Source organism: Capsicum annuum, chromosome 10 (assembly GCF_002878395.1).
Source record: "Capsicum annuum cultivar UCD-10X-F1 chromosome 10, UCD10Xv1.1, whole genome shotgun sequence".
In the NCBI taxonomy this organism is placed as follows: Eukaryota; Viridiplantae; Streptophyta; class Magnoliopsida; order Solanales; family Solanaceae; genus Capsicum; species Capsicum annuum.
In genome coordinates, this window is record NC_061120.1 from 6,912,315 (window position 1) to 6,929,036 (window position 16,722).

Below are 16,722 nucleotides of genomic sequence, written 5' to 3' on the forward strand. Positions count from 1 at the left end.
AAAGGTGTGGAGGAAGAGGATTAGGGTAGAGGGTCAGGGGTGGGAGGGTGTCGGTAATAGTAGCGGTGCACTCCTCGAGGATTGAAGTTATTTGTTCGTGGCTGGCGGTGTTAGTTTATTTTGCTTACCGCATTAGTTTATATATGTACTAATCTTTTGTGCTTGGTATTCTGTTAGTTTGTCTTGTGCATCATACTAGTTATATACACTTATATTTGGGTTGGTTTATAGGTATCGGTCCTAAGCCGGGGGTCTATCGAAAATAGCCTCTCTAGTGGTATGGTCTGTGTACACTCTATCCTCTCCAGACCCCACTAGGTGGGAATACACTAGGTATGTTGTTGTTATATTGTTTGGTTTGATGATATGATACTATATCGTAACTGATAAATTTACTAAAATACCCCTAATTATTATAAATTTTAATTTTATCAAAAATTATTAATAAATAAAATAATTTTCTTTCTCTTTATTGATGGATCAATAACTTCAATATTCTTCCTTCTTTTCACTTACTCCATGCTTAAAAGTTCAAAAGACAATAGCAATCTGCAACTCTATATATTCGTCTATCATTTTTTCTTGATCGTCAGGAATTTCTCGGTCGGTCTTCAGAAGAAGAAAAAAGAGTTAGCATGGCATACCTTACAAGTATGAAATATATATACATATATAGTGAACATTTTGAATATAATTGTATGATTTTGTAGTTGCAATTATGTTGTATCAAGGCACTGCAGTTAACTAAACACAGTATAAGAGATGCACTATTTTTTTCCTCATTACTAGTCAAAAGGGGTTCGGTATCTACTATATATACATAAAAAAATAATTTAAAACATATTTATATAACATAATTTTTCGTCGAAGGAGGTTTATCCCAAATGTAACTCCGCCCCTGGTGATCCCAACAAATACAGTAATCTAGCTAGCATCTCCATCAGTCATTACAATAGAAGCCACATGAAAAAAAAGAGTTAAAGCTAGCATTTTTTTATCTTCTTAAAATAAAAGTTAATTAGCGCTAAAAATTATTTACACCTAGAGTCAGTGGTGGATCTACATAGGGTTCAGGGGTTTATCCAAACCCCTTTCGTCAGAAAATTATACTATTTTTACATGGTAAATTTTTTTTTTTTATTTATAAATAGTAGAGGTTGAACCCCTTCGATTAGTCCGTCGGAATATTATATTATTTTTACATGATAAATATTTTTTTATGTATAAATAGTAGAGGTTGAATCCCTTCGATTAGTCCGTCGGAAAATTATATTATTTTGACATAATAATTTTTTTTTTTATGTATAATTAGTCGAGATTGAACCCCTTCGATTAATCCGTATATGTACTATTGAACCCCTCACTAAAAATTCTGGATCCGCCCCTGGCTGGAGTATATAACTTAAAAGATTTTTTTCCTCCTCAGTATAACTACAATAAAAATCCTTGAATTATGCGGAAAGGATGGGTAACATATGGTTATGGTGCAATTTGAGGTATCCCTTTGACTCTCAGTTCGTTGGATTCTTTGCTAGCATTTTTTGATCTTCTTAAAATAGAAGTTAATTAGCGCTATATTCTATGTCCAATATTGGAATTCCTCAGTGTAATTTTCATGTGATAACCAGGGCCGGAGCCAGTGAGCTTGATGGGGGTTCGGCCGAACCCCCTAACTTCTATGTAGACTCTATATTTGTAATTAAAAAATTCGAAAAATGTGTATAATTATATATGTCCGACCCTCATACAAATATGGCTGGTAGTCCAGTGGTGTGGTAGGCGCGTCACCTCCGCGTCTCTGAGATGGGGGTTCGAACCTCCACAAACTTCAAATCCTGGTTCCGCCTCTGGTGATAACATCCATGGTTTAAGCAAATTGTTTTTCGTAAAATATTGTCTCTATACCAAGCCGCTTTCACTACTCCACCTAAGCCTAATTTCTCTTTCCCAAGTTAGCAATTGACATCAACACCAAGCCGCTTTCTCTTTACCATAAACAGTTAATAAAGAAGCATATCTGAGAGAACGAGCGTAGAAAGAATGAAGAAGAAGCAGAGGAGAACAAAGCAGCGACAGAGTTTGAACAGAGGAGAAACGTAGCAGCAGAGAGCTTGAACAGAAGAGATTAAAAATAAAATAAATTAGGGTTGGAAGTAATATAAGTTAAAAGAATAGAATAGGATTAAATAATATTATATAAGAACATAATTGAAAAGAAAAAAATAAAATTGTGAGATACCATCAAATCGATGGTTCTGTAAATTTACTCATTTCATGGATACCAAACCATGAAAAAATACAATATCATACCATGTCTTTCAGAAAACAATCAAAACAAATATGGTTACCTTTGTAACCATATCACAAGAAACCACCATCCAAACAGACACTAATTAACTGTCCCAATTTTTCGACAACTGCATTAGTTGTCTCAACAATTATCAAAATTGTTGAATAAATTTGCACAGTTGTTTAACAACTTTGCAAAGTTGTCGAACAACTTTGATAGTTATTGAACAATTTTGTAAAATTGTCGAATAACTTTGATAGTTGTCAATTGTTGAGATAACTTTTTTTTAGTTGTTGGAGCGAAAATATTTTTTTAAAAAAAAACTAAAATTTTTTTTATCCCTTTTACCTAATTTTTAAAACTTTAAGGGTTTTCACTTAATTGAGAAACTTGTTTGTCCTTTTTAATTCAAGGTCCCTTGAATTATGATTGCTTATCTAAATGGTTTGTAAAAATATGGCATCTGAACCTCACACAAATACTCCACTCCATTCTTCAATTAATGTGGGACTTTTATCCACACAAACACTCCCCTTCATGCCTAACCATGTGTTGCATGGATTGAGAGCCTAAACGAAAATAGATCCGACTCTAATACATGTAAATATATGACATCTGAGTCTAACTCAATCTCAAAAGCTAACTCATAAAGGTAGAATTGGTCAGGTCTATATAAGCAGATCGTCGGTTCATCCCCAACGACTTTTACCCATACAAACATGGTTGTCACCTGCTGTATTTTATTGTGTTGACGAAATCTCATTCTATACAACGAATCTTAACTTTTTTTTTTTCTCATTTGTCTTTAATGATTTTATTTTGTCATTTTATTTTATCATTTACCCTAGCTTTTTTATAGTAATTCTATCCACTTTGTACTTTCTTTTTAGGTTCATCTTTTAGTAAATTGTTGATGTGTGAGATTATATAACGGAAACAAATCATTTTATTCAAAAACTGTCTTCATTGACACAATTCAATATAATACAATACAACACTATACATTATATTATGAAACAATATATAACAACTATCTAAACAGTGTATACGGCTAAAAACAGATTTGAAAGTTTGAGGGGTGTGAGGTGTATACTAATAAACAGGTAATAGTTTGGGGATCGACTTTTATGGAGCTTTTAAGCCCCAATATGCCTATTATCAAGAAATTTCAATTGAAGGAAATATTGGATATTTGAAACATGAAACTGCCCAAAAAAAAAATGATGGTAAAAAGTAGACTTTGATCATAAACTCTTTTTATATTTTAGTTTTATGATTGGCAATTTAGATCATCGTTAAGGTTGGACCAAAATGTGACAATATATGTATACTCCACATTGATTCTGTTTTAATGTGGAAAGGGTTGTTCATATATATGTGAGAAAAGGATGTTAGTTAATTGACCTAATTGATTTATTACTTCATTGAAACATAGGATATGTACAGAGAGCGCCTAAAAGTTGTGGAAAGTTTTTAAGTTGTACCCCATTCAAGTGACCCAACAGGTCCATGTGACCTGCACAATAAGCAACAATACAAAAAGCTACAAACTAGATTCTACTATTATACAAATTGAGAGACCAGCCAGCATATGCAACTACCAACTACCATCTGCAGCAACTTTCGAATCTGCAAACAAACTTAGAAACATTAGCAAATTGGAGAGAAACATTAGTAATTAGTGTTACATTGGATCAGAAAGCAAGAATAAGATTAAGCCAGCAAGTGTAGTTTTGGCAAAATCGATATCAATCAACATGGAGTCAGATATATTGTCTAGTTTGCATCATGCATCAGTCGATCAGAAAATTACAGCTGTAAGAATTACAAAAGTTGATACACCAAAAAGAGTAGATATTTCAGTGATAGGAAGGTGTGGGGGACTCGGATTAGGGTAGAGGGTCGGTGGGTAGGAGTTCGGCCGTGATAGTAGGGATGAGTGCTTTGTTTGTATCTGCGCGCCTGGAGCTTCTTGTTCGTGATGTTTTAGTGATGTCTATGATTTTGAATAGATAGTTTATAGTATTGCCTTAAGGGTGTCTTGTTTCCTTTTATCATCTAGAAGTGTGTTATCCCATTTTGTTGTGTGCTTTTATATTTTTCGTTTGTTATACTGTTATTTGTCATGAGCCGGGGGTCTATCGGAAACAACCTCTCTACTTCATCTCAGGTAGTGGTACGGACTGCGTACACTTACCCTCCCTAGACTCCACTTTGTGGGAATAAACTGGGTATGGTATGATGATGTTGTTGTATTTCAGTGTTTGGTCTTTCATCAAACAAGAACAAGACTATGGGGTGCTCAAAAACTTTGCCCTCCAGGATATTGGGAACTTAAAATCCTCTCCCAAAAGGATATCATAGCAGTTCACCTGAACACCAACTATTTCCGTAGATCACTGTGTACCTTCTTCTTGTTGATACTTTCATCATTCGTGTTGTCAACAGCATGTTATAATTGTATTGCCTTCATGATGCACGTGAATTCATATTTAGGACACTCTCTAGATAGGTATCAATATGTTTTCAACTATAAGCCATTAGACGCGACACAGTAAAAGAGGACTAATACTACCCTACATGCATAAAGTTCATTGCCAGCAAGACTCAAAATACAATCATCAATCATATAATGCAGGTTCTATATCATTTGCCAACTCAGGGTCATTGATGTTACCTCAACCTCCAGCAAATCATGTATTCTCAGTAATTAGTAAAAATACATCACCAAGACACCAAGCATAAGACCATAACGTTAAGCTGCACTATTCTATATTTGGCTTCCATTTCTCTGATTGACTGCTAACTAACCTTTAGAATTTAAAGGTGACTTAATTCTGGTAAATCATCCATTCCATATAATTCACCAGATCAATCAATTAAGTATAACTTGATCCTAAACTAACTGGGGTTAACTATATAATCCTCTATCGTTCCTGAATTATATCCTCTTTACCATTCTACTCTTTTCAAGCTCGTGCTATTCCAATACTAAAAGGATTGTCTTTCTAAACTTTTAGGTGGTCTCCGGTCTCCTACAACTAGAAGTACTCTATTTTCAAACGAAACCAGAACGGATGTTAGTGTAATAACTAATTTTAAATCCAACCAGCAGGTATTACCTATGGTACCTTTGCACTTCGTTAATTAAGTCAGCATAGATTTCGTGACAACTTATCTTAAATGTGATCTTAAATCTAACTTGTCCTCTCTTTTAGCTCCTTCAATCATCATACCACCAAACGACATCTGTATGCTTATATACAGTATGGTCAACCATCTCAAGTGATATTCTTTCAGTTTCCTCCACGTGTGTTGTTTGCAAAAGCTATCAACTGCGATCATTTCTACCATTTTGCAATTTTGTTTGATAGCACATCCACTTGACATCCAAATTTTTAAATCACACATCTTGTGAACACATCGAACCAAAATTCATTCACAATGACGTTGGTCTCAAAAACTTTTAATCCTATCACATTATTCTCTTAGCACTCACTCTCTTTCAGCTATGAGCTATCCTATTCTAATAATGTGTTACATCTTCATCCATCATGACATTCTCTTGCAGACTGAGACTCGATATTTTAATGTTTGCATTTAGACACTACAATCTCATCTAATTCCACTTTAAATTCATTATTCATATGCGGTTAAAGTTAAACTTGTACCGACTAACAGTGTTATCAAAGGTGCGCTTAAGCCCTAAAGCGAGGCTCAAAACAAGTTGAGCACTTCACCTCACTATATGTGCACTTCACTATCGTCATCAAGTTTCAAAGACATACTTTTCCTTGCCAATGAGTTTCTTCTGAAGAGGTGACACTACACAATTGATATTTCACTTTATTGTAATTGTTTTTCAATTTCTTTGTTCATATATTCGTCATTCAAGCTTATAATTATTAGTCTTGGACTAAACATAAAGATTTGTATTTTTTTCTTCCTTTGTGCCTTTTTCCATTGAAGCCCAAGCTTTTATTTGTGCTTTAAGCCCCACAAGACCTTAGAGCTTTTTTGCACTTCTCACTTTTGATAATACTACTGACTACTGCACTTATTCTACCCATCCTAAAGCACTTATTCTCTAGAGTGACTTCGTTTTTTTTTTCTTTTTGTTTGGGGTGGGGGGGATGGTAGCAGACTCTAGAGTGCCTTTCAATAGTTTAATCTTCGACTCTGTAAATCTTTCTTTTGAATCTATATCTAATATTAATATGCAAATTTATTAAAACTTTTGCTAGAAATGAAGGTATGGAGGACGCATATTAGGGTAGAGGGTTAGTAGATGGGAGTGCGCCCTTGCTAGTAGGAGGAGTGCTTTGTTTGTAGCCGTGCTAGTGGTCGTAAGTGCTATGCATGTGTCGAGTAGTTTCCTGTTCGTACTGTCTTGTATCTACTCTGTGGGTGTCTTGTTCCTGTTATTATCTATTGGTGTGTTGTTCGTTTTTACAACGTCTTTTTACTATTTTGTGTCCACTACCAGAAACAGCCTTTCTACCTTATCCAAGAAAGTGGCATAACCCCACTTTGTGGAAATACACTGGGTATGTTGTTGTTGTTATTGTTGTTGATATTATAAAAGAATTTGTAAAGAAACTATACTTAGAGATAAGGAAAACTTGATGGATGATTGTTTGTGCAGCGTTCAACTCACTTGAACTAATTACTGTATAATGTGGGTTAGTGCAAAAGGTGATAAATTCTCCTAACATGTTCAATCCTTATTATAGGCTCAATTCTAAATTCAAAATTCATTTTTATTCTATATTTATCTTACTATTCTATACTCTTTTTATTGACAGACACAAAAAACAAGTGCAACACAAGTAGGTCCTAAAACTAGTAAGATAAAAAAGTACAGGCTCAAGGGAATAGTAAATATATTTATTCTATATTTATCTTACTACAGGGAACGTCTCTATACTTCCTCCAACTATTCTCACACTTTAGACCAACTTTCTTAATCAGCTTCCACATTCTAAAGATTTTTAAGCAATTCATGTTTGGTATCACTCAAAAAATTGAATATCTCAAACCTTCTCACCTAGCAAACATAGCCCTCCTTGATACATGCCCTTTTTGACAATCAATGTTACAGTATTTGAACTTTATTATTCTTAACACCTACCAAAGAAGTGAAGGCGCATCTAGGATCTTTGACTGATTTAATGGAGTTGAAAGTGAACAAGTTGTTCATCCGACTGATGGTCGAATTTTGGGATCCAGCTATGGTTACCTTCAGATTCTTGAACTTTGAGATACACCCACGTTGGAGGAAAAAAGTCAAATTGCTAACTTAACCTTGGTGGAACGGGCACCTTTGGCCCCACCTCGTTAGGGTTAAGAGTTGGTCCGGGACTAAGAATGGTCGAGGCAGACTGGGTCAACCTAGGATATCTTTTCGAGAGATTTGGTCGAAGAGAAAGCTAAGATCGTTTTCAGAATGAGTTTTGCTTTTCAGGATCAACTGGGAAAGACACAAAGTCATCGTCTTTATAGTGGCATTCTTGGGTATCATGGCGTTCCCAATGAGAGGGAACCGAATAAACATCAACTTACTTCTGATGGTTGTCTTTATGTGCAGAGGATCACCCAGAGTGACGATCGTGCCAATGATCTTGGCAGAAATCTTTCGGTCATTGTCTACAAGCTCTAGAGGGTACGACTTTTACCGAGGATGCAATTTAATACTTCAAATGTGGGCGTCGGAGCAATTTTATAGGAGAAATGTGTATAATGGCATCAGGTAGGTGGGATGCAATAAAATCCGCATTCACGAGCTCAGAATAAACAAGTGGATGTTCCAAACAGTGAAAAGCAGTAGCGCACTTTCTTGACTCACCTCACCGGTAACCGTATCCAATGGCGACTGACGTGGATCAACGGTCAAGCAATGTTGAGGAGACATTACTGTTACTTCCTTGAATTGATTGGGCCAGAAGGAATCCAGCCCTATGCGTGATTAAGGGTTTTACGATAGTTCGACATAATCCAAGATGTCCCCCTACGGTCAAATATGGCACTGGCGGAGGGAGATTATAAAGGAAGGTCCCCATAGATAGACTCGAAAATTTGATCGACGGATGAAGAGGAATTTTCAGCTCAGGCATGGGATCGATCCATATTGCACCCCGAAATACTACACATTGTACATGTCGGGATGAATTTTGGCCCGACCAAGTTATGAAGCACCTCAGGAGTTGCCGACATCTATAGGACGGATCAGATTCAGGATCAACTTCTACACCTCATGCTTATATCCACCGCCATGTACCAGTAGGTAATTCCAGGATCAGTTGACCATCCCATCCCTGAAGTAGAAATAAACCCAAAGAAGAGATGGAAGAAGATCCGAAGGAAGAATCGATGAAAGGTAAGGAAGATAAAAAAAGGAGAGCTGTCTGAGGAAATGGAGGAGGATCCTAAGGAAGAGGAATATTCACCCATAGGATTTGATAATAAGGAGGATGAAGATCACCAGGGGTGACAGCCCAACGCGTCCCTATAAGACCACCCTGGACCTCATTATCATCTAGATGATGATGACGATGATCCCCCAACCTGGCCTTAGGCTCCGTTTGCTATCTTTAGTTTCCTTAAGATCTTGCATGACCTATCTTGGTTTTTGTACTCTTGTCTCCAATCTTTTACTTCCCCTAAAAGGTCTTGCATGACGTATGTTGATGTTTCTACGAAAATATGTCAATCATTATGTAATCTCGAATTCAAGGCCTTTTCTTTTGTAACTCGGAGATGTCCACTCTTTCCTCGAATATTAATGAACACAGACTCGTCCTGAATTTGAGAACAGTTTGAGACTTCGAATTAATTAATCATTAATGCTTGCATCGTATGCCCACCTTTGACAAAAAGAGGATCCATATTAGAACGAGGTTTGAATGTTGCCAACTTGGCATATATATGTGTTACATACTTGTTACATCTTCCGAACGTGGCGGTAATCTCAAAGTCCGAGAATCTGACGGTAACCATAGTTGGATCCTAAAATTCGACCATCAGTCGAATGAATGGCTTGTTCACTTTCAACTCTATCAAATCAGTCAAAGATCCCAGATGCGCCATCACTTCTTCTCCGTGAGCCACCCGAATGTTTCCCCGCCAATGCCTTAGGATCCGGGGGACTTCGGACATCTGAATGTTTGCAAGGTTTGAGGACAAAAAAGAAGGTTTGGGCTCTTGTCCAGCGGTCAATGTAAATCAACAGTCCCATTCTAAGCTAAAGACAACAAATTTTAAGGAAGGGCACGTGATGGAGGAAAGTTGAATTGGGGGTCACGTGGTAGGGCCCCAAAAGGAAAAAGATATATCAAACATCAGTTCAGCGACAATAGAAGAAATAATAGTGGACCTATGGACCCAATTATTGCAGAAAAGTCTCATCATTTAATTGAAGTAGACCAACCACTGGACTTGATTAATATCGAAATACAAGCCTTCTCCAAGGCTAGCACTATCAATAAAATAGCTCAAGAGGAAATTTCAGCGGGGGAGACCGGAGTTCTTACCCTATCGAGGATCAAAGATAGAAGAACAATGAGGAAGAAATAATGGTTCACTGTGACAAAGAAAAATTGGAGCCAATCCAAGATGGTAGCCAGGAAGAAGATACCATCAGTCATAGAAGAGGTAACTTATTGGGAGTTCTATTTCCAGAAGTCAATCCCAAAACAACAAAACCAATATGGATACAGGAACATATCCTCAGACTGAGCAGAGAATTTGGGGTCAGCTTTAAAGGGTGAGAGGCGAAAGCTATTGAGTTTTTTCTCAAAATCGACAACAAGAAGCAAGAAAATAAAATTAGCCAACCAGAACTGAAAACTTACAAGACGAAAGGACTGGATGAACTGAAGAGTTTAGAGTTAGATACTAGCTTCATAAGCAATAGCTCATGAAATAGAGGGGTCCAACTAGTTATTAAAGATAAATGAAACTCAACATAGTTTCATGGAATGTGAGGGGACTGAATTACGAGAGAAAGAGAAGAAGGGTAAGGAACATGCTACTAAACTGGAAAGCTGATGTAGTTTGTCTTCAAGAGACAAAATTGGAGGGGGCTATTTCTAACTTGGTGAAAGAAGTATGGGGTAGCAGATGGGTTGATTATGTAGAGTTAGAGGCAAGGGGAACAAGGGGGAGTGGTGATCATGTAGGATAAAAGAATTTGGGAAGGGGAATTGAGTAGTGTTCGGACATAAACTGTGTCCTACAGGGAAAAATCAAGATTCCAAATGGCACATAACAGGGACCTATGCACCAAATGATAGGATAGAGAGGGAGGAGACTTGGTGGGAGTTAGAGGCAGCAAAGGGATCGTTTTCTGAGCCATGGATCCTGTGTGGGGACTTCAACACAGTCAGGTATCCATCAGAAACGAAGAACTGCAGTAGTGTAAGTAGAGGAATGACAGATTTTTCTGAGTTTATTGAGGACATGGAGTTGGTAGATACGGACCTAATAAAGGGGAAATATACATGGAAGAAAGGGGAAACACACACAGTAACTACTAGATGGGATAGATTCTTGGTTTCTGAAGAATGGATCACCAATTTTAGCTGCATCAAACAGTCTATACATCACAGGGTAGTGTCTGATCATTCACCAGTGCTACTAGCACTACAGTGTGGTGATTGGAAGCAGTCTAGGTCACATTTCAAGTTCGAAAATTGATGGCTTCAAACAGAGGGTTTCAATGACAAGGTCAAGAACTGGTGGGAGTCTTTCCATTATATTGGCAGGCCAGACGATATTCAAATGGTCAAGTTAAAAGGCTCTAAAAGGAAAATTAATGGAATGGGGAAAAAACATTTAGGGAAATCTAAAACTGCAAAAAGCAAATGTGTTGAGCCATCTAGCTGATTTAGAGGAGATTCAAAAGCAAAGATTTCTAATAGATGGGGAAATAGCTTCCCGACTTGCTTTTACTATGGCGTTCGAGGATATTGTTATGCATGAGGAGGCAACTTGGAGGCAGAGATCTAGAGCCTTATAACTTAAATAGGGTGACAGGAACACAAGCTTTTCCCACAGGACAGCAAATGCCCATAGAAAGCCAACACCATTGCCAAACTGAGAGTTAGAGGTGAAGTCATTACAGAACCCGAAGAGATCAAAAAGGAAATAATGGAGTACTATGAGAGGCTATACACAGAGTCAAAGACTAGAGGCCACAGTAAGATATGAGAGATTGCCTTAGTATTGATGCTGAAGAACGCAACTTCCTGGAGGCTCCTTTTGAAGCTCAACAAATATTAGATAGCGTAAAGGCTGGTGCTGGGGACAAAGCCCCTGGGCCTGATGACTATTCAATGGCCTTCTTTAACCAGTGTTGGAAAATTATCAGCCATGATTTGATAGTTGTTGTTCAGATGTTCTATATGGAGGGGATATTTGTGAGAAATATGAATGCCACCTTTATAGCATTGATTCCTAAGAAAGTAGGGGCTATAGAATTGACTGTTTTCAGGCCCAATAGCTTGGTAGGAGGGTATACAAGATCATTGCCAAATTGTTGGTCGATAGATTGAAAAAAGCCATTCATAAACTCATAGACAGACAAGAAATGGCCTTCAACAAAGTGAGGCAGATAATGAATACAGTGGTGATAACGAAAAAACGGGTGGATTCAAGAGTAAAGAGCACCCAGGTATCCTATGCAAACTTGACATTCAGAAAGCATATGATCACTTGAATTGGAGCTTTCCTGTGAATATACTACAAACGGAAGATGGGGTTTGAGACAAAATGGATAAGATAGATCAAGCAATGTATCAGCACAGTTAGATTTTCAGTTCTGATTAATAGAAACCCGAATGGTTTCTTTCCTTCTCAAAGAGGTTTGAGGCAAGGGACCCACTTTCTCCTTTCTTGTTCATACTAGCAATGGAAGGATTGAGCAATCTCATCAATACAACAAAGTCTAAGGGGTGGATCAGAGGGTTTCAAGTAGAGAACAGGGCGGAGAACAGGGCGGAGAACAATCTAGAGATCACACATTTGCAATATGCAGATGACACACTAGTGTTTTGTGAAGCTTTAGGAGAACAATTCTTAGTTCTTAGGGCCATTTTCATGATTTTTGAAGTTATCTCAGGGTTACACATCAACTGGGGTAAAAGTTACATTTACCCCATCAATTAAGTATAGAGATTGAAGAATTGGCTGACACTTTGGGGAGACAGGTAGGGGGTTACCCACAATTCACCTGGGAATGCCTCTTGGAGAAAAAAGCAAATCAAAGGGAATTTGGAGCGAAGTGATAGAGAAGTGCGAAAAAAGGTTGACAATGTGGAAAAGTCAATATTTGTCCAGAGGGGCGAGATTGACACTGATAAATAGTGTGATTGATGTTTTACCAACCTACATGATGTCAGTATTTCCAGCTCCAGCCGGTGTGATCAACAGGATTGAGGTAATCAAGGAAAAAAATTTTCTAGAAAGGCAATGACGATAAGAGGCAATATCATTTAGTCAAGTGGAAGGAGATGACAAAAAACAAGAAGATAGGGGTGTGGGCATAAGAGATCTAAAAATCCAAAATCGGAGTGTAATGATGAAATGGCTCTGGAAATTTGCATCTGCAGAGAATTTTTTATGGAAGGAAGTGATCATTGCCAAATATGGCATGGAGGATAAGTGGATGACAATAAGGGTAGATTCTCCATATGGATCCAGCATATGGAGGTCCATCAGGAGTTTATGGGATATAGTGTTAGAAAGATCAAGCTTCAAAGTTAGAACAGAAAAGTGTCCTGGAAAGACAGATGGTGTGGCCAGAACTATTTGAACCAAATGTTCCCAGATCTATATAATCTATGCCAACTGCAGCAAGCAACAGTAGCTGAATTGTGGAGTGGCCAAGGAAGGAACTTACATCTCAAGAGAAACCAGAATGTTTGGGAAATGAGCAGGATAGCAGAATTCTATGTCACAATTGCACAAATCAACAATCTATAAGGGAAGAGGACTCAATGGTATGGAAGGTGGAGAGTAATGGATGCTTCACTGTAAAATCGGCCTCTAGAAGTCTCAGCACTACAGGTGTCTCGGAAACAGAATGGCTGATATGGAGAGCCAAGATACCTTACAAAGAAAATTGCTTCACTTGGTTGCTGGCCAAGGAGGCAGTTTTGACACACGAGAATCTGAACAAAAAAGGCTTTCACCTATGCTCCAGGTATTTTTTGTGTGAAGAACAGGTAGAGACACTCAACCATCTCGTTTTACATTGCAAGTGGACTAACCAGCTATGGCAAATGTTCATCAATATGAGGAAATTAATCTGGGCGAAACCTGGAAGAATTAAAGAGGTGCTGAAGAGCTGGAATAGGGATGGAAATGCAACTAAAAAGGAGGAGAGATGGAAGATTGTCCCTGCAATTATATGGTGGACAGTATGGAAGGAAAGAAATCGAAGATGTTTCGAAGGGAAACAGAACAAAATTCAAAGATCTAAGTTAAATTGTCTGGCTCTATATTATTTTTGGTCTAAACCGGTAGTCTTAGATCAATCAGAAGCTATTAATAAAGCTATAGATTGGTTGTAATCTAGAAGATATAGGGCTCTATGTAACTACAACACTTTTGTAGGGGAAATACATTATTTTGATGTAGTGGACCTGTGGATATATATAGTTAATATAGATTAACTGTTACCTTTATAAAATAAAAAAAAATAAAAAAAAGACATGTATATAAAGGCATTCCTCACAGGATAGGGGTAAGGTCTCTACATAAACATTACCCTCCCCAGACCCCACTTGTGGGATTACACTGGGTTGTTATTGTTGTATATAAAGGCATTTGGATTATTCAAATTACTATCAGTACATAAAATCTTAGAAAAGTTGGACAGCTGTCAAAAGATTTTAATTTGGCATCGACCAAGGAAATAGAATCTAGCATTTACCACAAGACATTGAATGAGAGAACACTATATTTACCACAAGACATTGAATGAGAGAACACTATATTTGGACAGCAGATTCAACTTTTGGGTGAATGTTCAGCATCGGATCCACCTCCACCTCCTGAGGACCTTTCGCTATCGGAATCTGCAATTGACATGAAACAAAAAGGGAAAAATGAAGACTTACAACTTAAAAATCCCAATCTTGACATCTCAATCTCACCCCAACCCCCCAACACCAACCCACCCCCACTCCATCAACACAAACACACAAAAGAAAAAGACAAATAACAATATTGAGAGGGAGAAGAGTAAAACTACCACTTGATGATGACACCGAGTCAGTGTTAGAACCGCTTGGTTGATCAATATCTTTTCCCTGATTTTCTAGTTGAGCAGGATTGGAGGAAGTGTGTTTCTCTTCTGCTAGCACATACAGCTAAGTTAATAATCATCTCCAATGAGATAACTGGATTATTCTATCTAAGCGTTGGCAGTTTTCACATTTTAAAATTTACCTGCTTTGCTTTCTTTTGGAATTTCTACCACAGCTGAGCTAGCATCCTGCAAAAATAACAAGGAAAGAATAAAACATAAAGCAAAAGAAAATTACCCAAACAGACAAAAAGAGAGGATAAGATCAGAAAAATTAATGCTCAATAATTTACCTTCTCCTGAACGTTCTTCTCAGTTACCCTTTTTTCTTGATCTGCAAGTTCAGTTTTTCTTTTGTTCTTGCTCAAGAATTTTCTGTAATTGGTAACAAACCTGTCAAGCTCCCATAGGGTCTCAGTATCAACACTGTCAATATCCACTTCAATTTCATCATCCTGTTGGCAAAGAGATGAATTCCTCTTTTTGATTATCTGTACAACGTTTTCAAGCTTTTCAGATGGTAAATTCTGTAGGCTTGTGCTAAGCTTTTGCTTTTCATCATATGTCATCTCCCTTTTATTGGGATCCTTTGCCTTTGGCTTCTTTGGTGCAGGAGTCCTTCCAGCTTGGGAGAGAGTGACAGATTTAGTCTTGGAACCAACAGGATTGGTTGTTGATTCTGACCGGTGTGAAGTCCTCCTCACTCCAGAGGGCCGCAATGGTTGGGAAGGAGGTTTCTTGGATTTAGGAGTCTGCAAACTCACCTCAGCGTCCATTGATAATCTCAACTCACGCATATAATCAGCCTCTATAGAGGGCCACTTTTCCTCAAATATCTTGGAAAGTTGCTCTGCCATCATATAAACATCTTGGCCCTTTGGATTATACGTCATAGCATTTTGAAATGTAAGTCTCACATCCTCGGCAAATTCTTTAGGAGACTTGTACAGATTGGTTTCCAGCCTAGATTTCACAGTACCCAGATCCATTGGATTCTTAATAATGTCAAAATAGTCATGTAAACCAAGACCTTCTGTATCAACAGGCTGATTAAACACCCAACCATGTTTGTGCTTCATCAATCTTTCAAGCAAAGCACGACAAGTCTTTATCATTTGATTTGAGAACTTCCCGGGCCCAATATCATGTCCTGATTCTGGCCCACTCACTTTCTTTGCATTCGATTTCGACTTCTTGTTGCTTTCTGTTGGAGGAATTTTGTCTTTAGCTAATAAAAAATCTGAGTTCCTATAAAATTGGTTTACCTTTGGTGTCCTCTTCTCTTTCTCCACATTATCACCCACACCATGGCTGTTCTCCAAAACTGATACACTTAATTGATCCAAAGGCCTAGACTCAAGGTGTTGCCCCATTTTTGACACATCTGAATGTACCCGTCGAACCCCACTATCCTTATCAATTTCAGGAACAGTCTTCTGTACATCTTTTGCCTCAATCTTCTTCACCAAACTCCTAACCAAGTCTAATTCACTCTGCAACTTCCTTCTTACCTCTCTCATCTCCCGCTTGGACTTGAACGATAAATTGATTCTAGCACTATTTTCTTGATCATTACCTGCCAATATTCCAGTATTACCCAATGTTAGGGAACGGTTCAGACTCGAAGAACCTTCTGAGGCCGCTTGTAAGCGCAAACCAACTATCTTTTGGGATGAATTGACATCTTCCATACCTAGAATTTGAGAATGCGGATGTTGTAACCCATCACCTGTGTTATTTAACCCTTTAAACGACTTCCGTCTGTACACTTTGCTTTCAATCATTTTCTGCTGCTCTTTCGATCCTCGATTTTCACCATTCATCATTATCCCTAAAATCATACATTACAATAAAACCTTAACTGAATAGTTCAAGAAAAGCAATTATATAAATATATGTCAATTTATCTCGCTTTAGAACAAAAATTTGACCCACTCCTCATCACCAAATTCCTACTGCTTTAAAAAAACTAAACTCCTACTGAATAGAAAAAAGGAGTTCATAGTCTAATACACACCTAAAGTATCCCGGATTTTTTAGTTTCATGATAGCGTGTGAGTTTCCTACATGTACTATATCACCAACAATTTATCAAAACACATCTCAACTATCAATTGTTCATTTT

General features: G+C 37.6%; 1 protein-coding gene across 5 annotated transcripts; it reads right to left on the reverse strand.

The window, feature by feature from the left end:
- Positions 1-3,681: 3,681 nt before the first annotated feature.
- Positions 3,682-16,454, reverse strand: LOC107845351 (transcription factor GTE4). Of its 5 annotated transcripts, none has more exons than XM_016689626.2 (6): positions 16,291-16,453; positions 14,891-16,173; positions 14,741-14,786; positions 14,544-14,645; positions 14,257-14,367; positions 3,682-3,919 (listed from the first exon to the last, which is right to left on the reverse strand). In XM_016689626.2, exons 1-5 carry the CDS (start codon positions 16,436-16,438, stop codon positions 14,300-14,302), a joined length of 1,647 nt encoding a protein of 548 aa, XP_016545112.2. In that variant the 5' UTR covers positions 16,439-16,453; the 3' UTR covers positions 3,682-3,919; positions 14,257-14,299. The 5 variants fall into 5 exon arrangements, 4 of the variants coding, with proteins under 4 accessions (XP_016545112.2, XP_047254419.1, XP_047254418.1 ...); XM_047398463.1 differs by having other exon boundaries at positions 14,544-14,648; XR_007046084.1 differs by having other exon boundaries at positions 14,223-14,367; positions 14,544-14,648; positions 14,891-16,454.
- Between the last annotated feature and the right edge of the window lie 268 nt (positions 16,455-16,722).